At 40.5% G+C, this 27474-nt stretch overlaps 1 protein-coding gene across 1 annotated transcript; it reads left to right on the forward strand.

Moving 5' to 3' along the window:
- Positions 1 to 9684, forward strand: LOC124112893. Its single transcript, XM_046473069.2, has 3 exons — positions 1 to 375; positions 2007 to 2096; positions 3139 to 9684. Exons 1-3 carry the CDS (start codon positions 315 to 317, stop codon positions 6396 to 6398), a joined length of 3411 nt encoding a protein of 1136 aa, XP_046329025.2. The 5' UTR covers positions 1 to 314; the 3' UTR covers positions 6399 to 9684.
- Positions 9685 to 27474: the final 17790 nt, after the last annotated feature.

The following is a 27474-nucleotide window of genomic DNA, read 5'->3' on the forward strand; positions in this document are numbered from 1 at the left end:
ACATCGTTCGATTGCACCCGAACGTCCGTGGAGAGCGCTAAGTAAGCGCTCAAAAGGGCCTCGGCCTATTGAAGCATTACGGTTGCCCATGGTAACTTCACAACAGAGGGAACGCTTACACCACGAAGCCTTCAGGTCGCTTTTAACTTTGGACGCGGTTAGAAAATAGTCACTGAGCAGCCGTCAACAGTAACAACAACATCACTATGTTTCATTCGTGAAATGATCTGCTTATAACTCAGGGATCGAAAACAAGTCTTCTTGTCACATGAAATAGGAGTTTGTATACAGAATAGAAATTCACAATCTCTCAGATGAATATCCAAGGTCACAACGTCTCCGTTGGAGGACAGCAAGTAATACACCAAGTCGAGGGTAAGAACAGGCTTTGTTTGAGTTAAAGCTAGCACATTAAATTACGGTTATTGTGCGAATTGCTTAGATTCACTCTGGTAGTTGATGAGTTTTCTGCATGCCGATAGTTTCTTCAATGCTACAACATTCAAGAAGCAGTGACAAAAATTCGAGGATACGCTCATCTTACCGCGAACCCCTGGTATCATCACTATTTGATAGTGATTCATAAACACATGCTTGTTATAAACTCGAATAGTACAATGGCTTTAAACATCTTTCTGATTATGGAAATGGTCTTTGTTGCTTTCATTCATGCAGCTGACTTTTGGATACGTATCTGTAGCATTAATGGCAAGCATTAATTTCGTTTGGCTATTGTTGTGTATAATATGACATGTTGTACGTGGTCAAATCTTCGATTCGCGCTGTTGCTCAACGAGGCACGCTATTAAGCTTCAGTACATATCATGTTACCGTGGTGAGTGAATTCAATGAGATCCTAATGTCAAAGTGACACGTCATTCAGCAGTTTGTGTACCCGCACGTCTCGTTGTGCACAGCCTATTGAATATAGAGCTTTAGCTAGCAGTTCAACTTCAGCTGGGTGTCAGAGATATGTGCAGCTAAAACCTGATTCGAAAGACATATGCCTGGTGTGCTTTGAACTGAAAGTGTCATAGCGGTGGTTAACGGTTAGCATTTAAGTATATAACTATCTCCGGCCATATTGGCAGTAAAGCGACTTTTGCGTATAATACAATGGATAAAAACTAAATATGCTACCTGCCTACTAAACCTCATTTTGAGCTCCAGTCTGTGCTGCCTGACGTCGAACATGCTACCGTTTTAACTAACGTCGGCCAAGCAATGAGAACATAATATACATTCATACATCTGAGAGGTGACAATGTTCCTTCTAGTGGTAAGACTTGGTTGATACATATTATAGTATCTCAAATACGAAGATCGATGCTCATGATGTCAATCACTGGACTGTCTTGTCCAGATTCGATTACTTACACACCGTCATATAGCAGGAATAGAACTTGTTAAAAAACACGCACGCACGCACGCACGCACGCACGCACGCACGCACGCACGCACGCACCCACGCACGCATTCACTCACTCACTCACCTACACATTCACCATTGAATTTACTTGTGTTTTTTTGTGTTTAGATTTCAGAGACAAACCTAGTGTGTTTTCAGATCGGAGATTAAATACGTACAACTTTCAAGATGAGGTTTCAAATTAAAACAATTTACAGATTTTGAAACAGAAAAATATATAAGTTCCAAACTTAGAAAAGAAATAATACACACATTTTCATTATCTCCCATGAAAAAGAACTTATTTTGAAAGAACTCCACGACTGGGAAGACAACTAATGAGTTTCACACAATGTTCCCATGTTTTCAGTTGAACTCGTGGTTTTAGCCTGATGAGTCTGCGTTGAAATTACAAAGCCCCTCCCCCCTTGTCATAGAGAGATTAATCAGTCAGGCTTGGTGACCTATTGATTCATTGTATGCTATATAACGTGTGCTTGTTTGATCAGGTTTTCGATGTGCCGGTTTGTGTGGTCCAGATTCGAACATTCCGAAACGTCAAACAACATTCACCCAGTCATTGAATACAATGTTTCAGGTGGACCAGAAGGACGCGATGACGAGGAAGAAGGGAACGTGTGTGTCGGTGGAACCCAGGTCATACATAAGTATGCTTCACCTGCAAATGGTAAGATCTGATCTTTGCCAATACTGATTCAAACTATGTGAATGTGTGTGATAAGATAACTTTGCGTTTGTATGCCTTGATAATTAACAGTAATTATCCGATGTACATTGTACGTAAGGCCTCGTGAAGATCCGGTAAAGTTTGTGTTTTACAACGCTTGTCGTGAGAGGTTAATGGCGTGATGAGGTGATCAGCATCGCTGACATGGAAGATTCATGTCATCGTACCTCTATGATGTTCGCCCTTATCACTAATTGGCCATGAATCATTAATGTCGTTATTGCTTGACGCCATAGCAGAAAACAAAGACGTATTGTGGAACTTAGCGTTGTGAAGTTGAAGAAAAGGACTAGAGAGAGCAATATTTCATTCTACCAAGGACTGCAATTCCAGTCCCAATGTCCAGCAAATTCTATACATTTCATATTTGTTGTTTGTTTGATGCCGCGCGCAGCATATTTGCCTATAAATAATCGATCCTGGACCAGGCAATCCAGTGATTGATGCTGTGGATAGCAATCCACGGTGCCGGGGTACGATGACCCGCACATGACCAAGTCAATGACCCTGACCACCCGATTCAGTTAAACGCCTCTTTTGACCAGCATAGTTTACTAGAAACCTATTCTAACCTGGTATCACAAGGGGCTATACAATGAGGGAATAGTTGGCCCAGGGATCTAAGGCTCCACAGTTAGTTAAGTTTGCTGCTGTCAGATTAAAATATGGTATCTCTTGAAGTAAAATGGAACAAATATCACGTCTATTAATATCCTAGAAAATAGAAACGTTATGTATGTCAACCGTTAAGCAAGGGTGGCTGTTCAAATAATGCAAACAACCTTTCTACTTTGAAACAGCTTTTTTTAACTTTCCAAATCATGACTCAGAAATGAAACGCCATCGATGGCAAAAGTCATAAGCTGATCATTATGATCAAATAGTTAAAATAAGGACAGTGGTACAAAATGTACAATTATAGTACACAAGGTGCTACTGTTTACACCGTCATCATTTTGTGCATGACTTCATCTTATTGCAGAGTGGGACAATGAAGTTAACAGGCACAGTCAACATAAGGTCTGGACTACTGTGTGCTCTGTGGTAAAAGAACATGTCCTGAAACACCCAGTTACCATCATCATAGGAAGCCCTGGCGAGGGAAAGACGACAACAGGATATATGGTAATGGACGACTTTTTGAAAAAGAGGTGGCACACGTTCATTCCAAAAACGCCACAAGAATATTTTTCTCACAAGATGGTAGGACGGACGATTGTTTTGTTGAATGATATTTTCGGGGTATTTGAATATGATGAGTTTTGTTTGAAAGGATGGCTTCAAGCTTTTGATGACATAAGATCCCATGATTTCAAAAGTTCTGACGTAAATGCAGTGAAAACAAACAGTGTGAAGTACATCATTGTAAGCAGAGACTATATATGGAGAGAAGCAGAGTACAAATTAGGAAAGTTCATCAACAATATTTTCCAGAAGGTCAATATTATTGATATCAATTCATCTGTTGAAGCTATGCTAAAGCTTGAGGATAAGCTCCAAATCATTAATGCCATGACAAGCAAATATGGCGTAGAGCTTTCGAAAGATGTCATTGAAAGAATTATCACTGTTCCAAGTCCGCATGGTTTTCCACATTGTGCAGAACTGATGTTTACCCTGCAAGAAACGAGAGAGGACGCCGAGGCATTTATGAGAGAGCCACTCATCTTCTTGAAGGAGACAATCAAACAGTTGTGTGATGATGCTGTAAAACGCCACGTCTTCTGTCTACTTCTTAAACAGGGAGGGGACATGCTACTTTATAAGACAACAAAACAGTTACAAGATGCTGGAAAGGGTTTGTTTCCTGATCACATGATGGGTGCCGTTGATGTTCATACTTTCCAGAGGACATGTAAAGTGTTGGAAGGGCCGTATCTTCAGAGAGAGGAAGACAGGATAAAGTTTTCCCACCCTTCAGTACTTCATAGCGTAGCTGTGAATCTCGGATGTGACTACCCTGAGTTGTTAATAAACCATTGCGACATGAGCGTGTTGAAGGACATCCTCAGACATGGAAATGAGCCTGATGAGAAGCATGTGGATGTCACGGATACCATTCTGCCCATTGTCATTGATAGATTTGCAAAGGAGCTTTCCCAGGGAAGCATGAAACAAGTGCTCTCGCATGTCCTTCTGCAGTGGAAGGAGTTTGTAGTGAATTTGCTCAATTGTTCCGAGATTTCGAACGATTTGCCAGAGCAGGTTGATGCAGCCACAGGCGAGTCCTGCTTGTATCTGGCATCTAGCAACAAGAAAAATGTGTTTTTAGAAGCGCTCCTGGGAAGGTTCCGTATATCTAAAGTTAACTTGGTAAATGCTTTGTTTGGTTGCTGTGAGTTTGGAAATAGCAATGGAGCCAGTTATCTCCTTTCATCGAACCAGAACAGTTTATCAAATGTAAGGAATAAAGAAGGTGAAACATTTCTTATAGCTGCTGCCAGGAATAGACACACTGACGTCTGCAGGGTAGTCCTTACTTATCAAAGCATAGATTGGAGGAACTTACATGGAGACAGTGCTATGCATCTAGCTGCAGAACAAGGCAATACTGAACTCATAAAGCTGTTGATAGATCGCGTTAAGGATGTGGATCAGAACAATAATAAGATGGAAACAGCCCTTCATAAAGCATTACTTGGTGGACATCTTGAGACGTCAAAGGAGCTTCTGCGAAAGGGGGCTGATTTTACTAAGACAGAGTCAATGGCATTGACGGCACTTCATTGTGCTTGTTACACAGGTTTATCTGATATTGTTGAGATTCTGGTGGAGAAAGGGTGCAACCTCAGTGCAAAAAACAAACGCGGAAGTCATGCAATCTTTAAAGCTGCTGAAAGAGGACACACTGAAGTAGTAGAATTGCTGCACAAAACTGGGTGTAGTGTGCACACATCTAACAATGCTGGTGTCACATGTCTACACTTGGCAAGTCAGAATGGTCACATTGATACTGTCAAATGTCTTCTGAAATTAGGCTGTGATATTGATGCCAGAAGTCAGGTTGGAAATACACCACTAATTCAAGCAGCAATTGGAAGCCAGTTAGAAGTGTTGAAAACCTTAGTGGACCATGGAGCAGATATCCATGCTATGGACGTACTGGGGCGTACTCCATTCATCATATCCATTCTTTTTTTTTGTCCAGATGCAGCTGTGTTTCTGCTTCACAGGGGTGCAGATACACGTCTCAAAATGGAATTGTCATTTCCAAAGTGTCTTGAATTTCTTCAGCTGGAAGCTCCAGATGGAAGATTTAGAAATGTATTACTCTGCCTCCTTCAGATCAGCAAAATGATGGAACGGTTTCTTCCACAAACTACCATATCAGCCCTGGCACTCAGTGTGTTCACAGGTCAAAAGAACATTATGGTCAATATTCTAGATCAAGGAGAGGATCCATTTGTTACAATTGTGGGTGGAAACCTTCTACACTGCTGCTGTGAAAACCCAAACATGGTCGAGACCTATGGCCTTATCATGGACATGCTTAGTCTTCTTTCTCTGGATTCAGTTAAAGTGCCCACTATAACCATTTTGAAACACTCGTGTGCTCCTGATGTTGCCGAGGAACTTATTCAAAGGGGAGTCGATGTCAACGCATTTAATAGTGATGGTGTTGCCCCTTTGCATCTTGCAGCTAAACATGGCCATGTTGGTATGTTGAAAGTATTACTGGACAGTAACAATTGTTTCATCAATCCAAGATCTCACAAGGATAGGTCAACTCCATTACACGTGGCTGTGAAAAGCAATCACACAGATGCAGTAAAACTGCTGTTGAGGCATGAGTGTGATGTAAACAGCAAGGATGTTGCAGGTAGAAGTCCAGTACATTTGGCTTGTGAGACAGGCAACACCACTGTTCTGAAAGACCTTATGTCCAAAGGAGGTGATGCAAATATTCAGGATCAGAAAGGCAATACACCTCTTCACTATGCAGCCTGGCGAGGTCGCCTTTTCTGTGCACTGTATCTGATGAATACTGCGAATCTCTTGGACATGCAGAACAAGTATTCATTCAGAGCAGTAGACTATGCCTATGCACGCTGCAACATTCTCACAGGCAAGGTTCTTGAGGCGCATTTCCCTCCACTGAGTCGTGTCAGACGGTGTAAACTTCAAATACTGAAAGTTGTGTGTGCGAACCTCTTTGTTGAATTGATCTTGAACGAACCACTGATGACAATATCTATAATACTATATGTATTATCATTCATACCGTTGCTGTATTATCAATAGGTCTTGTACTGTTGCTGTCACACAAATGCTTCAAATATATCACCAAGTCGTCGCATTCTCAGCATAAGACTGATCTTTGAAGAAGCACCCAGGCTAATCTGATAACCAAAGTGTTATGATGTTCACCAGAGAGAAAAATCTGTGACGTTTCATCATAACGAATGTCCCGTGGTCTAGTCTGCCAAGACAGCAGAGGGTCTGTGGTTCGATCCCCTTAAAGACGTTAAAAGATTGTACTTGTTTTTACCCTGCTATACGCTCATCATTGACGTGACAAAAACTAAGGATTGGGTGAGTGAGTATACTGTTTGTGTACATGTTAAACACTGACACAGTATCCTGAGTTAAAACTTTTGGGTTTTGGGTATAATGAACTTAGTTATAAGGACACTGCTGGGTTATCTGGAGTTGACCCTAACCAAATTCACAAAAAAATCAATATAATTTAAAAAGTTTGCTGGAAACAATATCTCTGTTCAGTTGTAAATATTACAATATATGCCTAACCCTGGCAGGTGTGGGTTCGAATCCCGGACGGGACTCAACCCAAAAAAGTACTAGAATCTGTACTTTACTAAGAAAGTGTTATCCCAAATATAACATGGGTTACATTATCTCTGATTATTTGTAAATATTACAATCTATTCTAACTTTAAATGGACTTTAAGTTCGATGAGATTACATATAGTTTTACATCTTAAGCATTTCTTCTGAAACCTTAAGGTCAATGATCCTTAAGGTTTGCATTGATGATCAGAGAAATTGTGGAGCCACTAGAATGTGCCGTTAACGTGTTGATCAGATGTTAATTAGCACTGTACATATGTTCGTTCGTGAAGACTTGTGACTGCCGTCATTATCATATTTTATATGTACTTTGGCCCAAGAATGTGTGATTGAGTTAGCTAACTTGGCCCAAGACACGATGCCAAGTATATTTCTTGCAATGCATAATATATGTACATGTGGTTTGGATGTTTATTGTGTGGACTCCGTTAGTTTAGATGCATTGTTTCCTGTAGTTTTAGACAAAAGGATCAAATGTTGCAATAATTCCTGAAATATCCACGTGGGATGCGAATCCTGTGTTGAACAAGTTAATATCATAGAGAGAACCCTTCTAGAATGAATATGTTTGACATCCCCGCTTGAAACTTGAATAGCCTGATGTTGCAGTCTCGGGCACAAAGGAGAAATACTGCATGTATCCACAATCAACACTTCACTGGTTGTCTAGCTTCAGTCTCCTGGATTCTGCAGTCTTAAATGTTATTTATGAAATATGTAACAAGTTATGTTGTTCACATTGTTATCTTATTATTATAGTTATTTGTTTTATGAATCTGTGACATGTCTGTAACCATTTTAAAGACCTATAACGACTAATATGATGACTAATTTGTTACCACTGCCATTGCACAGAAATACTAGAATGTAAAACTGTATGTCACTCGCTTACACTTTGGCATTTTGTATGCCTTTTGTGCGATATTCATTATATTTGTGTAACTACAAGCACGTTATGTGTTGTATTATTACTATTTTAAGAGTTTGCGCAATTTTCTCATTAATGATTGTTTTTAAGCCTGGTCTTTGACACTTCTTAAAATGTCCTATATATTTCTATGCATCGTTAATATTAGCTTTATTACCTTAAATGACAACGAGTTCTGGCTCTCAGCAAGACTATTTCGTGTTGAGGTTGTATTGTGTTATTATGTAAACCAACGATGTGATTGCCTTTTCAACTTTCTCTGGGATGACCTATTTAAAAATCAACCTAACCTGGTATCACCACAACACATCACAGAAGCTGAAAAAGAGTAGCTCTTGATAAACCTGTATCTCAACATCTTAACTCTTACACTGATTTTGTACCCACAATCATTAACGTTAACTTTAGGCGCTACACTCAAGAAGATATCGCTACATGTATTACTGAATTTATACAATGGCTCATACCTGTTTGCGCTGGCCAAATATATAATAATTTTACGAGCATGTCGTATTTTTAACTTCGGTTCTGCTAAAAACCGATGAGGATGAATATCTTACATGTATCCTTTGTGATGAAAGTTTTTGCATGAACCATGAAATCGTAAGGGAATCTCATCAACCACACAACTAAATGATTTATTTCTCCCTGTGAGCCAGCATCTCATCTTGAAATATCTGATAGAAATAGAAAAACAACCTTAAATATGTTTGAATTAATGATCCTTTGTCTTTTGCATAGTATTGTACCCCAAAGAACTGTCTGATCCAGACTCGATTGTAATAGATTAATCATAGACTCGATTGTCTCTAGCTCAAAAGTTATTTGATCAAGGCTACAGTATTTAAGGCCTCGGTTAACCTTTTAGAAGTTGTGTCGTTTTCAAGTGAACAATTGACTTGCCTTTGCATGTGTTTCTGCATCGGTGCCACTAATGGAGCAGGATCCATAAACACATACTCGGGATAGTCAGAATGGTACAATCGGGTCTGATTTAGGCAGAAATTTCTTTTGGATATAGAAAGGGTTTAGTCGCTTTTATTACAAGTCGCCACCATCTGGCAGGCGTACTGCTGAATGTGGCAACAAACAAATACTTACTCTATTGACGTAAGTGTTGGTTGTTGGCGGTAGAGCATGACATCCTTACCTTTGCGCGAACACCTGGTGTCATCACTGATTTTCAGTGATCAATAAATATAATTTTCATCTCTATTTTTCCTTTTAAGCCCTACTGAATCTGTTTGGAAGATAACCAAAACTGAATATTCTCTGACATTGGCAGTTTGAATTTGGTTTGATGCTAAAACAGGATAAGTAAAGGATCAGTGTTAACTGTTTGACACGTCTTCCTGTATCTATCGTAATAAAAGTAAGTATGATCACCCAGTGTTTTAGATCAAATCAATCTTTGAGCATTTGTATTATTGTATTGTACAAAACCACCTGTATGTTTAAGTGATGACGTACATCCTGTATGAAGCTGACGGGACCATGGTCTACAGTAAGGTAGTCTGGCCTTAGTTGCTGCTGGCATATAACCATTTTATGTTCAATTATACACGTTAGGTTTGCGTAAAGTATGTTTGACAAGTTGTTCATGTATACGTTTATATCTCTCTATGTATTCATGACATGTTTTCTTACAAAACTTTCATGCATTATGACTAAAACATTGCTGACGCAACGTTAAATGTTTACTCACTCTAGAATAAAGGTGTAGGCATGACTTACTTGTTTTTGTTTTGATCAAAGGACACGTGATATGCATTGGAAATTAAATAAAGAATAATGACCAAAACCCAAAGTTATTTTCATTTTCAACAGAACTGTCCAGCAAGAGTCAGCAGTTGGTAGTCCAAGTGGCTGCGCTATGTGCACTTCAGACTCTCCAAAAAGATCACTCTAGTCCTGTTGTTTCTCAGTCATCATGGCCGCTGTTGCGTACAGTTGAGAGAATCTGAGAAAATCTAGCGAGCTAAGAGGAAATACGACCCGTTCGTTTGTCCCCAGGAAGCTATGCTTGTTGTAAGAGGAGACTTGCATGTGTGGTCAGGCGGATAATTATACCCGAAGTCACTGGTTTGTCGGGTCCAGATTCGATCATTTCTAGGCCGCCGTCATACATCTGGCCGCGTCATACCAAATTACGTTTAAAGATGGTGGGCTCGGAGTCCGTTTACTGTGTCTGAGTGGGGTATTCATGTTCAAACTGCGGCATGGTTTCTACGAGACTTAGCACCCTAAGACCAACAGCAGTCCGAGCAAAAACAAGCACAGAGCTGACCAGTGTTTATACAGGCAGTCACCGAGTATCCATAGTTCTAAGTCAAAGATTCATATTTGGATTCAAGTGTCAAACATTGACAAAATAATACTCCATGAAAAACGCAAGCACCACAACTGATGTAATTGTATGATCAGGACAACACATTCATTTACGCCGAACTATATGACAGCTGTAAATAATCGAGTCTTGACCAGACAATCCAGTGATTGACATCATCAGCATCGATCGACGCAATTGGGATACGATGACATGCATCAACCAAGTCAGCGAGCCTGACCACCCGATCCCGTTAGTCGCCTTTTACGACAAGCATAGTCGCCTTTTACGGCAAGCATGGGTTGCTGAAGACTTATTTTAACCCGGATCTTCACGGGTTGTGATTCCTAAACACATGCTTATGATATTGTCGAAGTTGTACAAAGAAGTCTTAATTCTGAAGGCTATGGAGTTTTTTCTCTCTCTTTTATTTACATATTGTTATACAAAGATTACAAACTCATCCGGGAAAGATGGAGCATCTTTCAGTTGGGAGATTGTATTTGACCTTAACAAACGCGCAATTTGTATATGAATACGTTACATGAACGCATGATACATCTAATTTCTCAACGCCCTGTCTCATCCCATACGTGATGCTAATGGATACAAGAGTACTATATCAATTGTGTTTAAGATGTGATAATTAAATTTTCCTTGTGTTCATTGAAATTCCTGCATTCTGATTAGCTGAATTAGTCAATGAATATAAAAAATTAAGCCACGCCCACCGAAGCGGACTTCTTTTATTACTACTGAATGTCGGGGATCCCAATATTACAGTCGATGGAATTCCCTTTCTGCTCACGAGTATCGTCATGCATAAGGCATGTAGCGAAATTCATGCATGCATTCATTCATTGTCCAAACTACCCTTTGAGATCGAAAGCCGAGAAGGAATGAAACAGCAAACGTGCAGGCTCGCTCGACTGTTATTTTTCCCGCTCGCCTTGGTTCCACAACCTTCATGTCTTTGGGTTTCATTTCTAAGTAGCATCTGTCAAACTGTGTCTTCCCGTTCTCAGGGAGCTAATGTTCGAATCTGGCGGCAACTGACCATGTCATTTGAAACAGCAGCCTTCTCCCCGACATATTTGTTCCTTTTCCTTACAGTCTGGTTGTTGCAATTCTTCTTGCCTCTGGCCTTGATTGACAGGTCCTATGAACATTGTTTTGATCTTATTCTCCGTTGATTGGCTACTGACTTTGTAGGCGTGTCAAGATATGTGAATAAATTAACAAATCACCTGGTTCATGTCACGTCACAGTATGTATTCCAACACCTGGAATGTATATCAATCTCGTCTTTTTTCACTGCTTTGATATAAACAACTGTTTTAGGTTAAACTATTGTATGTTTTCGTTGTTGAATTTAATTATAAGCATTGACTGTGCATTTTTTTCCGTTCATTCAGTTTGCTACGCGGATTCATACAGTTTGCACATCGGTTTTTCGATTCATACCTCAATGAAACGGAAACAAATATACACAGTCAATCCTTAAGTTATGTTGTCGTTAACAGTGTACCCTTTGTTTTACTATTATAGGGGGGCACGGGTGGCCCAGGTGGCCCAGTCGTCTAAGGCGCCGCGATTCGCTGTGCAGAGTTGCGTCCCTTGGGCACGCCAGAATCCTATGATTGTGGGTTCGAATCCCGGTTCGCCCCGATTATGTTTCTAGGTTTGTCAGCACCATACCCATGCTCGTGGGTTTCACCGAAGTGGTAAACGTCTGGGACCTGCATCACTTCGGGCTTTCATCCCACATTAAGCAGACACGCCGTGATATAACTGGAATACTGTTAAAAGCGGCGTTAAACCCAACTCACTCACTCACTCACTATAATATGATATCACGAATAACGGCTTTTTTTCAAAGAAAAGCCCTGACGTTGTGGGGTGTACAGCAATGTTATTGAGCGACAGACGTGAGGTCAGAAGAGTGAGTGAGTGAGTGAGTGAGTTTGATTTAACGCCGCATTCAGCAATAATCCAGCAATATCACGGCGGAGGACACCAGAAATGGGCTTCATACATTGTACCCATGTCGGGAATCGAACCCGGGTCTTCGGCGTGACGAGCGAACGCTTTAACCACTGCACTAGGCTACCCGACCGCTTCAGACCACCGGCCTGGGACCTGTCATATAGTGTCACAACAAGTATTCTGGGGAATTGTTGGGATCGTGTAACTATTCACTATTGTTAATGTATTTTGATCCTCCGGACGTCACGAATCGAAAGCCGCTCGGGTGCTCGACCATGAAGCATAGCTTTGCAAGTTAGTGTATGGATGTGACAGGTGCTTATGGATCGATCAGCGCTGGTTCAAAACACCACAAGCAGCATACCCCCCCCCCCCCCCCCTGTGGGATAAGCATTATAAGTTATAGCAGGGTTACGATGGGTACATGGGGTTGCATGCGTTAAACCTTGGGCTTTGTACCACGAGCCGCATGTATCCCGAGTGTACAACGAATTAATATGACATTGTAAAAATATTAAATACAAATTATTAAATACAAATCAAACAACAACTCACTCACTCACTCTAGGCCTTGGCGTACTTAGTATATTGTAATACAAATATATATTTAAAAAAACACGCACTCAAGGCCTTGGAGTATCTTATGAAACAAATGAAACAATTCAATCACTCAATCAGGCCTTGAAGTACTTAGTATATTGTGATACAGATCAAACAACCCACGCACTCAAGGCCTTTGAGTATCTTGTGATACAAATGAAACAACTCACTTGCTTACTCAAGGCCTTGAAGTATACTGTGATACAAATGAAACAATTCATTCACTTAATCAAGGCCTTTGAGTATCTTATGATACAAATGAAACAACTCACTCACTCAAGGCCTTGGAGTATCTTATGATAAAAATGAAACCACTCACTCACTTAGTCAAGGCCTTGAAGTATACTGTGATACAAATGAAACAATTCACTCACTTAATCAAGGCCTTTGAGTATCTTATGATACAAATGAAACACCAACTCACCCATATCTCCAGGCCTTGGAGTATCTTATGATACAAATGAAACACCAACTCACCAATATCTCCAGGCCTTGGAGTATCTTATGATACAAATGAAACACCAACTCACCAATATCTCCAGGCCTTGGAGTATCTTATGATACAAATGAAACACCAATTCACCCATATCTCCAGGCCTTGGAGTATCTTATGATACAAATGAAACACCAACTCACCAATATCTCCAGGCCTTGGAGTATCTTATGATACAAATGAAACACCAATTCACCCATATCTCCAGGCCTTGGAGTATCTTATGATGCAAATGAAACACCAACTCACCAATATCTCCAGGCCTTGGAGTATCTTATGATACAAATGAAACACCAACTCATCCATATCTCCAGGCCTTGGTGTATGTTTTTTGAAAACAATCAGATTGTAAACATTGAATAAAATGGTTTACTGCTTGTGTAATATCCTCGCAAACAGTTTAAATGGCAATGCTAATACATCGAAGGATGATTGAATCAAAACGTAAAACCGGTTCATAGCAGTAGTCAGTAACATTACAATTCCATTTATTTGTCTGTCAGCTTTCGCGGCACACAGGTGACGTCATCTGTTTTGAAGCACCTGATTGGTTGGCACTTCAGCGGGGAATTCCGTGAATGAATAGGGTGTGCGGTGCACAGCCGTTAACATTATTATTGCAGGTCGATATTGAAACGCCACTCTTGCAGGTCGGCTTTGAAACTCCACGAGTAATTGAAAGTTGCAAACCTATTCTCAAAATATATGAATGTTTGTCAAAGGATAACAGTGTTACGGTGTTTACAGCCCTTGGTGTCTACATTTCGCAACTTTTGAGATACAATTGAGCATGCTCTTTTTACCAAGATTCCAAAGAGCGTCATACGAATCTTACCCTGAAGTTGTTTGTTCAAGGTTACATTCAAGGTAACGCTAATAGCTCTTCCCCCGTGTTCTGGTGTCCCCCGCCGTGATATATCTGGAATATTGCTAAAAGCGGCGTAAAACCATACTCACTCACTCACGCACTCACTCACTCACTCACTCACTCACTCACTCACTCACTCACTCACTCACTCACTCACTCTTCCCCCGACACAGGGGCGCAATATTGCTAAAAGCGGCGTAAAACTATACTCACTCACTCACGCACTCACTCACTCACTCACTCACTCACTCACTCACTCACTCTTCCCCCGACACAGGGGCGCAATATTGCTAAAAGCGGCGTAAAACCATACTCACTCACTCACTCACTCACTCACTCTTCCCCCGACACAGGGGCGGAATATTGCTAAAAGCGGCGTAAAACCATACTCACTCACTCACTCACTCACTCACTCACTCTTCCCCCGACACAGGGGCGCAATATTGCTAAAAGCGGCGTAAAACCATACTCACTCACTCACTCACTCACGCACTCACTCACTCACTCACTCACTCACTCTTCCCCCGACACAGGGGCGCAATATTGCTAAAAGCGGCGTAAAACCATACTCACTCACTCACGCACTCACGCACTCACTCACTCACTCACTCACTCACTCACTCACTCACTCTTCCCCCGGGTGGAACCGGGGTAGAATGTGTCCACGGCACCCCACTGCTTGTCGTTGGGTTGTTGGCTGGGTTGGGCAGCCTGTTTGCCGTGGGTTCCGCCCCTGTGTCGGTGGAGGACGGGATTCTGGTGGTTGGGGGCGTTAGGGCCGGGAAAAGGTGTTCCTTTCGCCCAGCACCCCGCTTTAACCCTTTCGTTCGCCTGGACGGGTGGGCCCGGCTCTGTCAATAGGCTGGTCGTGCCGTGCCCTGTGCATGGTCAATGTCAATTTTGATGATATAAGTATATCATGCAGTTGATATGGTATATTATCGCATTCTGCACATATTACAACTTTGCCTAGAGTCCTATGCCAGAAGGCGGTGGCTCATGGGCCAATCTGGCATTATTGACCTCCAGGTTCTGATTGTCTTCAGATATTTGTATAGGGCAGAACCATCCTGACTTTTATTCTGTTTGACATTATTAGCTCCCTGTGTTGGTATTGCTTGAGTGTAGCACCCCTGTAGCCCTAGTGCGTGTAGTTGGCTTCCACTGCAACACTGTCCTTGTTGACACTCCATGGCGGGTGGGGAGCAGGGTTGTCGAATCTGTCGGCATCCCCACAAATCACTGGTTCTCGTTACAAAAATAAGAGAAGACACGTTGACACAGATACAGTTTCTTCTGATGATGATGAAACTTGAGTTGCTAATGTAGATTCATGGCCTCGATTTCTGGTTGTGAACAGAACAGAAGTTTATTGCTCGAAAGAAAATCACACAGAGTGATTACAGAGCATACATGAGGTTGAATGTATACACAACCACACCAACAATAATATCTAATTATATATACATACATGAATACATACATGCACCCAATCACGCATAATGCATTTATATGATACATGTATGATCTGCATAACTACACATGAACACCTAAAATATACACATATATTTTGTAGAGTGAATTTCACAGATTTTAACGTCGCAAGGGCAATTTTCCAGCCACAGCTCGACGATCCTATGATATTTAATTATGTAAATAATGTTAAACCTTTTTTTACAGAACTGAACCAGTTTTACTAGAATGGGTTTGCATGATCATTTCATTAATTGATTGTATTTTAGAGTGGAGGGATATTTAGTATAATATGCCGGAAGGTATTGTTTTCGAAGGTCATTTAGTCTTGGACATACTAATAGAAAGTGAAATCCATCTCCTATTTGGTCGTTACATAAAGTGCAAGTTCTCTCAGTATTCTGTATGTTAAACCATCTGCCTTTCGCAATTGGTAGTCTATGATTTGATGTTCTCAGTTTAAGAATCCAGATTGTTTGTTTCAATGGGAGAGATAATAGATACTCATCAAACTGTGGTTTGTCTTTTAGCATTGTATAATATTTGCCTTTATATGAAGAACAAGCCTTGACATTCCAGCTTTGATCGAAGTTGTCTATAAGGTTTGTTTAACGTTTGTTTTAAGCCAAGAAGATGGTGTAAGTGGCCAACCACTCTAGATCAGCCCAGCCCCTGTAAAAGCCTTCCAAATCGATGCTAATTGAAATACCCAGTCTATATAGCGAATCGGAATGAAGCACATCACCAGCGCAGACACAATCCCTACATTTGCAATACAAACGTTGTTGTCTTCCGCAGAAAACAATTTACTTCTTATCCTTCCTGAATTCATGGAAACGAACAGCTCATAACAATTAAAATTGGTCCATACAGATTTGAAATTTGAGATTAAACATCACCATATAGGATAATTTACTGATTAAACTGTATTTGGTGTTCTGATAGGTATCGCTTCATATGCAGGGATTAAGTTTACCGTGTGTATTTTCTCGAAAACTAAGCCGGAAGTAGCATCTACCGGTGATTCGGTTACAAATTACCCACTAATATAACTATAAATTGTTTGATACAATGAACGGAAGAATTGTATCTGAAACTATAATTTTATCAGGGATTACTTATTCCAAAATCATGTTATTTTAGTTGAAGCTTTACTATATATATTTGAAATAAATTTATAGCTATTCGTAGCACTTTGGTACAACTGATCGCTATTGCCGGATATTTGTTCGTATGGAACAATTTGACCAATCACCGTCGAAGCTCCTGCGCAAGCGTTTGCGAAAAGTTTATGTTGACATATAAACATAAGTAGAGATACTTAGTGAACTATTTTAAAACCAGACAGTGTAATTACATGATTAATTTGCGTACTTCAGTACGGATTTGTTGACATGGCATTTCGGATGTTACGTGCTCACAGACGATTATTTGTGTTGGCGAAAAAACATCAAAACTCTTCAACCCTGTGTATAGTATAAGACGACCCCCATTGAAAACCTCCTAATTCTAGGTACGAAAAATTCGCCTTATACACAGTGATTTACGGATTTGGATTCTTACTGGTTTGTACAAACAACAACAACAACAACAACAAAAACACATTAAAAAAAACGCCTCCACGCACGATATTTTCAAAAGCCATTGCCTGAGAACCAATTCTTTTATTTTTTTAAGCCTCATAATTGTCTTAATATAAATATTTATAATGATATAAAATTCACATTTTCAAGTCCATTCGTCTGTTATATCAACCCCAATGCTACCAGACAGCCCTACCAAACATGCAGAGATTTCGGGAAAAGCGGGACTAACACTGTCCAAGGGCGTTAGTTTCGGCCCTCGGAGTGTAGCTCAGGGTGATGACGGAAGACAAAACTCAGGGGTGAAGTTTAGACGACAGCAGCCATATTTATTGTTGATGGTTGAAATGAGTCGAAAAGGTACATGTTGATAATAACGTGACAGAACGCACACCGGGACCTAGTGGCCAATGTTCCCGGGTGGGAGAAGCGTTCTGTCACTTACCTTCTGGCTGTCTCTCCCTGACTGATCATGTCAGTCGGGTTTTGTAGAGCGAGGTATTACATAACGTGTGGCAAGGTCATTGTCCCACGTGTATGTATAGACGTAAGATCCGGCGACGTTAGGAGGTGTTGATTAAAATTTATAGATAGCGCTGGAGATTAAGGGTCCTGCCCGGAGGGGCTTATGATAAGAGGGGAACGCCGAAGGTTTGCTGAATATATTAAACAGACAAAGGGCATAGAATTTCGGTGCACTTGGAAACATATTGAACCAGTTAGGTATTTAGATAAATGAAATGTTAAATAAAAGTATTGAAATGGTTTGCACTATTTAAGTAAAAGTATTGAAATGGTTTGCACTATAACAATACCCCTGAACGTCGTGGAGCTTTTGTCCTCAAAAGCTTTTTAAAAATAATGACAATATGGAGTACAAGTACAGATCAATGCAAATGACATCGACAGGTTGACAATTAGTTGCTTCATGCACTACACTTGACTGAGATGAATGAGATGACATTAGATAAGATATACAGGCGTGTAAAGTAAATAAGTGAATAACAACATTGTCAATATCGGTGAAACAATTATACATAACCTTAACAAGTTGAGCGGAGGTGCCGGCTCGTACGAAAAAAATACAGGTGAGCGGAGATTCCGGCTCATACACAAAGAACCTTGGACGAGTTTCCACAGAGGAGCACATCCTGCTCGCGGTCGCCCTTGCAGTCGGAATACCAGACTGCTAGATCACAGGTAACACATTGAAACAGACAATACACATTGTTGAAGTAAAGTAGACGGATGACGTAGGGACAAAAACATAATGTGGGTAAAGCGTTGTCGTTTGCATATGAAAGTAATATTTTCATGATAACAGTAAGATCTTTGAAATTGGGAGTCTTATATTGTGAGCCTAGACTCGACAAGGCTAGCAGATGTGAAGTGTGATCTGCGCTAAAAAGTAGAATGTGTATGCAAAACCTAACCAACTTCAAAAGTCTAAACTGGAATGTAATGAAAAATTCAATCATGTGAAATTGTCTTGAAGATATTTGAACGAATCGTATTTTGTGTGCCAGAGACCATTTACAGTTGATCGCACGAATATACATAATTTTCGCCGGTATCATAATTCAGCACAAAATCACGTTGGCAAAACGAAGATGTAGGATATAGACTGTATATACAATCTCCACTGAATAAGCTTGGTAAGCATGGAGGCTCCCTAACTTATTATACTTCTACAATCGCTGCTACTACATCGATTTTATCAGTTTTCATAAAGAGTACAAATAATTTCAGTGCTTACATACCCAAAAAGGAATAAATGAGGATATAAGCAGGAAATTGTAGGGTATTGGAAAACCTTTTGAAAGCTATTGTCTATAGTAATGGTTATAGGGCCACAAATTAAAAGAAAAATCCTTGAAACCGGGAGTCTGATTTGTATGGGACGACTCGGAACCCGCAGATATCGTGGATCTGCACTAAATGCGTATAAGCGTAGAAAAGAGTAAGAGCCTAGCCGATTTCAAAAACTTAATCTGATCAGGATGTACGTCTGATAACAAATACATAGATTGCAATACATACTCATTATAGAGAAAAACATGACAAAATTTTAAGACAACGAAACAATAATGACTTGATTACATAACATACCTTATTTGAGTTGAGGTGAAATTGGGTTTAACGTCGCGTCCAAGATTATTGCACTTATATAGCGACGTGCATGCACGTGTATGTGTGTGTGTGGCTGCTTGTACTAGTCCGGACTGATGCCGATTTATAGTGCTAGCTCACTGAGATACCATGCCGCAGTTTAACATGAATACCCCACTCAGACACAGTATACTGACTCCGAGCCGACCAGTCCTTGTTTTAGCCCCTTAATGCCGAGCGCCAGACAGGGTAACAACAAGTACAATCTTTTAACGTCTTTTTGTATGACGCGACCCGGGATCGAACCCTGGACCTTCCGCTCTCCGGGCGGACGCTCTACCACAAGACCACGGAGGCGGTTTATTTGAACAAGAATGTCCGTGAGAATACGTTTGAGCACAAAACACGTTGAGAGTTGGAACGAAAGTTCAATTATATTGTCACACGCACATATATCGGTTGGTACTTGCTAAAGAATCTAGACGTGGGTCGACTTGATCTTGAGTGTTCGTAGCATGGTTACATGAATATTGTATGGATGTCGTTGTTGCTGACGTTCGGGTAGGCTGGGCTGCTGTTCGTGGCTGACAATCGGGTTGGCTTGGCTGCTGTCTGTTACTGACAATCGGGATGACTGGGCTGCGGTCTGTTTTCTTCTTCGCTTTCCCGTCAAGATGGCGGCTGGTTTGACGCTGCTTTTGTCTCCCATCACCTCTGAACTACCATTTGCTTTGCTGCGAGTTAGGGTAGGGGGATCGTGCGTGAGTCACAGCAAACACACGCTACCCGGATTATTCTCCATCATCTGTCCAAGGGCGTTAGTTTCGGCCCTCGGAATGTAGCTCAGGGTGATGACGGAAGACAAAACTCAGGGGTGAAGTTTAGACGACAGCAGCCATATTTATTGTTGATGGTTGAAATGAGTCGAAAAGGTACATGTTGATAATAACGTGACAGAACGCACACCGGGACCTAGTGGCCAATGTTCCCGGGTGGGAGAAGCGTTCTGTCACTTACCTTCTGGCTGTCTCCCTGACTGACCATGTCAGTCGGGTTTTGTAGAGCGAGGTATTACGTAACGTGTGGCAAGGTCATTGTCCCACGTGTATGTATAGACGTAAGATCCGGCGACGTTAGGAGGTGTTGATTAAAATTTATAGATAGCGCTGGAGATTAAGGGTCCTGCCCGGAGGGGCTTATGATAAGAGGGGAACGCCGAAAGTTTGCTGAATATATTAAACAGACAAAGGGCATAGAATTTCAGTGCACTTGGAAACATATTGAACCAGTTAGGTATTTAGATAAATGAAATGTTAAATAAAAGTATTGAAATGGTTTGCACTATTTAAGTAAAAGTATTGAAATGGTTTGCACTATAACAATACGAATGGAACACAATTAAAACAGACATGATGACGGACGCTATGTAGCTCGTTTGGGTCAGCGCTCCACGTCCCGTCCAACATAGCTTGAACACAGAAAATCTTTCAACTATCCTAACGTGTACAATAGCTCACAGAAGTAACCTAGGTCACTTCACACCACGACAATGTCACCAGAACATAACTTCATTTCACTCAGTTAGTGAGTGAGTTTGGTTTTCGCCGCTTTTAGCAATATTCCAGCAGTATCACGGCGGGGGACACCAGAAATGGGTTTCACACATTGTACCCATGTCGGGAATCAAACCCGGGTCCTCGGCGTGACGAGCAAACGCTTAAACCACTAGGCTACCTGACCACCCTTCATTTCACTCAGACTGCTATCAACGGTATATGTGGCACGTGTATGTTATAAGTATGTTCACAGTATAAATCGAACGAATTCGGCACGGCGGTTGTTTGGGAACGGGATGTCGATATCGTTACGGGAGTTTGATTGGACGAGGCATAGACTCGCTAGTCCAGTCAAAATACATCTCCATATTTCCTGCGACAGTTCGACAGGGTTGGAAACGTGACTTTATCATGCAGGATAGTGGTGAACAAATTTGAAAAATCAAATGTTTTGACAGCACTGAACTCTTTTCTACGCCTCATACTCATTCCAAGTCGTGCAATGCTTCTCTGAGGCAAACGGATCCATTCTTCATGAAGTGCGGCTTAAGTCCAACGAGATTTTGAACTGGGGGATCACGATGTCTGATTTTCCGGCCAAGAATGTCCCCGAGGTGCTCAATCGGATTACGATCCGGACTACAGGCCGGCCAAGGAAGAGTGGCAATAGCTTCTTGGCGCAAATAAGCCAAAACTGCCCGAGATCTGTGTGGTCTAGCATTGTCGTCCATGTAAACAGGTCTTGTCTGAAGAGGATGGTTGTCAAAATGAGAGACTACCACTGGACGAAGAAAGGCATCTTGGTATTGTTGGCCAGTCAGTTGAGGATGTTTTACTGGTCTTCTCACGTTATAACCAGCCTCTCTGAGGCGACGCCTTACGGTCATCGTCGAGAGTCTCTGATGGGTAATCCACTGCAGTCTTAAATCTGTTGAAGTGGCAAATGGATTTCGTCTGACTATCCTGAAAAGACGTCTATCCTTTCTGTTAGAGGTCTTTCTTGGCCTACCAGACCTATGCCTGTCATTGACATCATTGGTTTGACCATGTTTGACAATTAAACGAGGGATAACACTGTGATGACGACCCATTTGTCTTGCAATGGCCCTGCATGACATGCCAGCATTTTTCATGCCTATCACTTGCCATCTTTCAGCGTTCGTTAACTTTCACCCACCATGGCTGATTTTCAACCTCTATTGGAAGGGGAATCTCACACAGGAGCAAAATGCAACCACGTGTCTGAAACTTGAACTTCACTATTTATTTAGGATAGGGGAACTGCAGCAACACGTGAAGCATGCTTTCCTTGTGGTATCTGGACAAATTTGGGTTCATGAAACTATGGAAGCCTAATTCAGTCATACATCATCATATTTCGTATTTCTGATTCCCACACGTGAAATCAAGAGACTATGAATATGGCGGCGCTTAACTTTTGTGCATGTGTATATGATGAACGGTATGGTGGTTGGTGTCTGGGTGTTGTTGAAGGTCTTGGACTGGAACATACTTCGAGGGGTTGCTGAAAAGTTCTTAGCCCGACTATTGTTCAACAGAATCCTAAGGAGGTCCATACTAACGAGGTCCGCCAACGATGCTGGAGTGCCTGGATCCCACTGGTGTTAAAGGTTTAAAGAAACGTGACAAATACTTTCCTCTGCTAGAAGTCCATTGTACGAAACCCGTGAAGATTCTTGGGTAGAATAGGTCTCCAGCAACCCATGCTTGTCGTAAAAGGCGACTATGCTTGTCGTAAAAGGCGACTTACGGCATCGGGTCTTGGTTGGCTGACTTGGTTGATGCATGTCATCGATCCTAATTGCGTGGATCGATGCTCATGATGTCAATGATGTCTTGTCTGGTCAAGAGTCGATTATTTACAGACCGCCGTCATATAGCTGGAATATTGCTGAGTGCGGCGTTAAACAAGAAACCAACCAACCAACCAACCAACCAACTATTGTACGATTCCGACTAAATAATATGAACGTGTGACAGGGATGTCGTTGAGGTTAGCCGTAGAACCGACTCTGAATGAATTGATTTCTTTTTGTTATATGGAGAAAATCCGAGGATAGACATACAGTGATATTTATCACCGGTATCATTCATGTTGCACATTATGCATTTCCTATACATAAGAATAAACATAAGGGTTAAGTCAGGTTTTATTGTAAGGACGAGTTTGTCATATTGACGCATCTGACTTCGAAGAAAGTTTATATTTCATATATTTTACCTATGCCAATACCCGTGAAGATCCGGGAAAGAATAGGTCTTCAGCAACCCATGCCTGCCGTAAAAGGCGAATGAATATGCTTGTCATAAGAAATGACTAACGGGATCGGGAGGTCAGGCTCGCTGACTTGATTGATGAACACATACTACAAGTACACACAAATACATACTACGAGTACATACTACAGGTACACACAAGTACATACAACGTGTACATACTACAGGTACACACAAATACATACTACAAGTACAAACTACAGGTACACACAAATACATACTACGAGTACATACTACAGGTACACACAAGTACATACAACGTGTACATACTACAGGTACACACAAATACAAACAACGAGTACATACTACAGGTACACACGAATGCATACTACAAGTACAAACTACAGGTACACACAAATACATACTATGAGTACATACTACAGGTACATACAAAAACATACTACGAGTACATACTACAGGTACACACAAATACATATTACGAGTACATACTACAGGTACACACAAATACATACTACGAGTACATACTACAGGTACACACAAATACATACTACGAGTACATACCACAGGTACACACAAATACATACTACAAGTACAAACTACAGGTACACACAAAAACATACTACGAGTACAAACTACAGGTACCAACAAATACATACTACGAGTACATACTACGAGTACACACAAGTACATACTACGAGTACACACAAGTACATACAACGAGAACATACTAGAGGTACACACAAATACATACTACAATTTCATACTACAGGTACACACAAGCACATACTACGAGTACATACTACAGGTACACACAAATACATACTACGAGAACATACTACAGGTACACACCAGTACATACAACGAGTACACACTACAGGTACACACGAATACATACTGCGAGTACATACTACAGGTACAAACAAAAACATACTACGACAACATACTACAGGTACACACAAATACATACTACGAGTATATAATACAGGTACACAAAAGTACATACTACGAGTTCATACTACAGGTACACACAAATACATACTACGAGTACATACTACGAGCACACACAAGTACATACTACGAGTTCATACTACAGGTACACACAAATACATACTACGAGTATATAATACAGGTACACAAAAGTACATACTACGAGTACATACTACAGGTACACACAAATACATACTACAAGTACATACTACACGTACACACAAATACATACTACGAGCACATACCACAAGTACACACAGGTACATACAACGTGTACATACTACAAGTACACACAGGTACATACTAAGAGTACATACTACAGGTACACACAAATACATACTACGAGTACATACTACAGGTACACACAAATACATACTATAAGTACATACAAGTACAAACAAATACATACTACGAGTACATACTACAGGTACACACAAATACATACTACGAGTACATACTACAGGTACACACAAATACATACCACGAGTACATACTACAGGTACACACAAATACATACTACGAGTACATACTACAGGTACACACAAATACATACTATAAGTACATACAAGTACACACAAATACATACTACGAGTACATACTACAGGTACACACAAATACATACTACGAGTACATACTACGAGTACATACAAATACATACCACGAGTACATACTACAGGTACACACAAATACATACTACGAGTACATACTACAGGTACACACAAATACATACTATAAGTACATACAAGTACACACAAATACATACTACGAGTACATACTACAGGTACACACAAATACATACTACGAGTACATACTACAGGTACACACAAATACATACAACGAGTACACACTACAGGTACACACAAATACATACTACGAGTACATACTACAGGTACACACAAATACATACAACGAGTACACACTACAGGTACACACAAATACATACTACGAGTACATACTACAGGTACACACAAATACATACTACGAGTACATACTACGAGTACACACAAATACATACTACGAGCACATACTACAGGTACATACAAAAACATACAACGAGTACACACTACAGGTACACACAAATACATACTACGAGTACATACTACGAGTACACACAAATACATACTACGAGTACATACTACGAGTACACACAAATACATACTACGAGCACATACTACAGGTATATACAAAAACATACAACGAGTACACACTACAGGTACACACAAATACATACTACGAGTACACACTACAGGTACACACAAATACATACAACGAGTACACACTACAGGTACACACAAATACATACAACGAGTACACACTACAGGTACACACAAATACATACTACGAGTACATACAAGTACACACAAATACATACTACGAGCACATACTACGAGTACACACAAATACATACTACGAGTACATACTACGAGTACACACAAATACATACTACGAGCACATACTACAGGTACATACAAAAACATACTACGAGTACATACTACAGGTACACACAAATACATACTACGAGTACATACTACAGGTACACACAAATACATACTACGAGTACATACTACAGGTACACACAAATACATACTACGAGTACATACTACAGGTACACAGAAATACATACTACGAGTACATACTACAGGTACCAACAAATACATACTACGAGCACATACTACGAGTACACACAAGTACATACTACGAGTACATACTACAGGTACACACAAATACATACTACGAGCACATACAAATACATACTACGAGTACATACAAGTACACACAAATACATACTACGAGTACATACTACGAGTACACACAAATACATACTACGAGCACATACTACGAGTACACACAAGTACATACTACGAGTACATACTACGAGTACATACAAATACATACTACGAGTACATACAAGTACACACAAATACATACTACGAGCACATACTACGAGTACACACAAGTACATACTACGAGTACATACTACGAGTACACACAAATACATACTACGAGCACATACTACGAGTACATACAAATACATACTACGAGTACATACAAGTACACACAAATACATACTACGAGCACATACTACGAGTACACACAAGTACATACTACGAGTACATACTACAGGTACACACAAATACATACTACGAGCACATACTACGAGTACACACAAGTACATACTACGAGTACATACTACGAGTACACACAAATACATACTACGAGTACATACTACGAGTACATACAAATACATACTACGAGTACATACAAGTACACACAAATACATACTACGAGCACATACTACGAGTACACACAAGTACATACTACGAGTACATACTACAGGTACACACAAATACATACTACGAGCACATACTACGAGTACACACAAATACATACTACGAGTACATACTACAGGTACACACAAATACATACTACGACCACATACAAATACATACTACGAGTACATACAAGTACACACAAATACATACTACGAGCACATACTACGAGTACACACAAATACATACTACGAGTACATACTACGAGTACACACAAATACATACTACGAGTACATACTACAGGTACATACAAAAACATACTACGAGTACATACTACAGGTACACACAAATACATATTACGAGTACATACTACAGGTACACACAAATACATACTACGAGTACATACTACAGGTACACACAAATACATATTACGAGTACATACTACAGGTACACACAAATACATACTACGAGTACATACTACAGGTACACACAAATACATACTACGTGTACATACTACAGGTACACACAAATACATACTACGAGTACATACCACAGGTACACACAAGTACATACCACGAGTACATACTACAGGTACACACAAAAACATACTACGAGTACAAACTACAGGTACCAACAAATACATACTACGAGCACATACTACGAGTACACACAAATACATACTACGAGCACATACTACAGGTACATACAAAAACATACTACGAGTACATACTACAGGTACACACAAATACATATTACGAGTACATACTACAGGTACACACAAATACATACTACGAGTACATACTACAGGTACACACAAATACATACTACGAGTACATACCACAGGTACACACAAGTACATACCACGAGTACATACTACAGGTACACACAAAAACATACTACGAGTACAAACTACAGGTACCAACAAATACATACTACGAGTACATACTACGAGTACACACAAGTACATACTACGAGTACACACAAGTACATACAACGAGAACATACTAGAGGTACACGCAAATACATACTACAATTTCATACTACAGGTACACACAAGCACATACTACGAGT

Source organism: Haliotis rufescens, unplaced genomic scaffold (assembly GCF_023055435.1).
Source record: "Haliotis rufescens isolate VD_foot unplaced genomic scaffold, xgHalRufe1.0.p SCAF_14, whole genome shotgun sequence".
In the NCBI taxonomy this organism is placed as follows: domain Eukaryota; kingdom Metazoa; phylum Mollusca; class Gastropoda; order Lepetellida; family Haliotidae; genus Haliotis; species Haliotis rufescens.

What these genes read in the sequence shown, in the direction of transcription:
- LOC124112893 (XM_046473069.2), top strand. Translation starts at nt 315, where the DNA reads ATGAATATCCAAGGTCACAACGTCTCCGTTGGAGGACAGCAAGTAATA. An exon ending in AGTAATACACCAAGTCGAGG is followed by an intron (nt 376 to 2,006) that starts GTAAGAACAGGC and finishes ACAATGTTTCAG; the next exon opens with GTGGACCAGAAGGACGCGAT. An exon ending in GTATGCTTCACCTGCAAATG is followed by an intron (nt 2,097 to 3,138) that starts GTAAGATCTGAT and finishes ATCTTATTGCAG; the next exon opens with AGTGGGACAATGAAGTTAAC.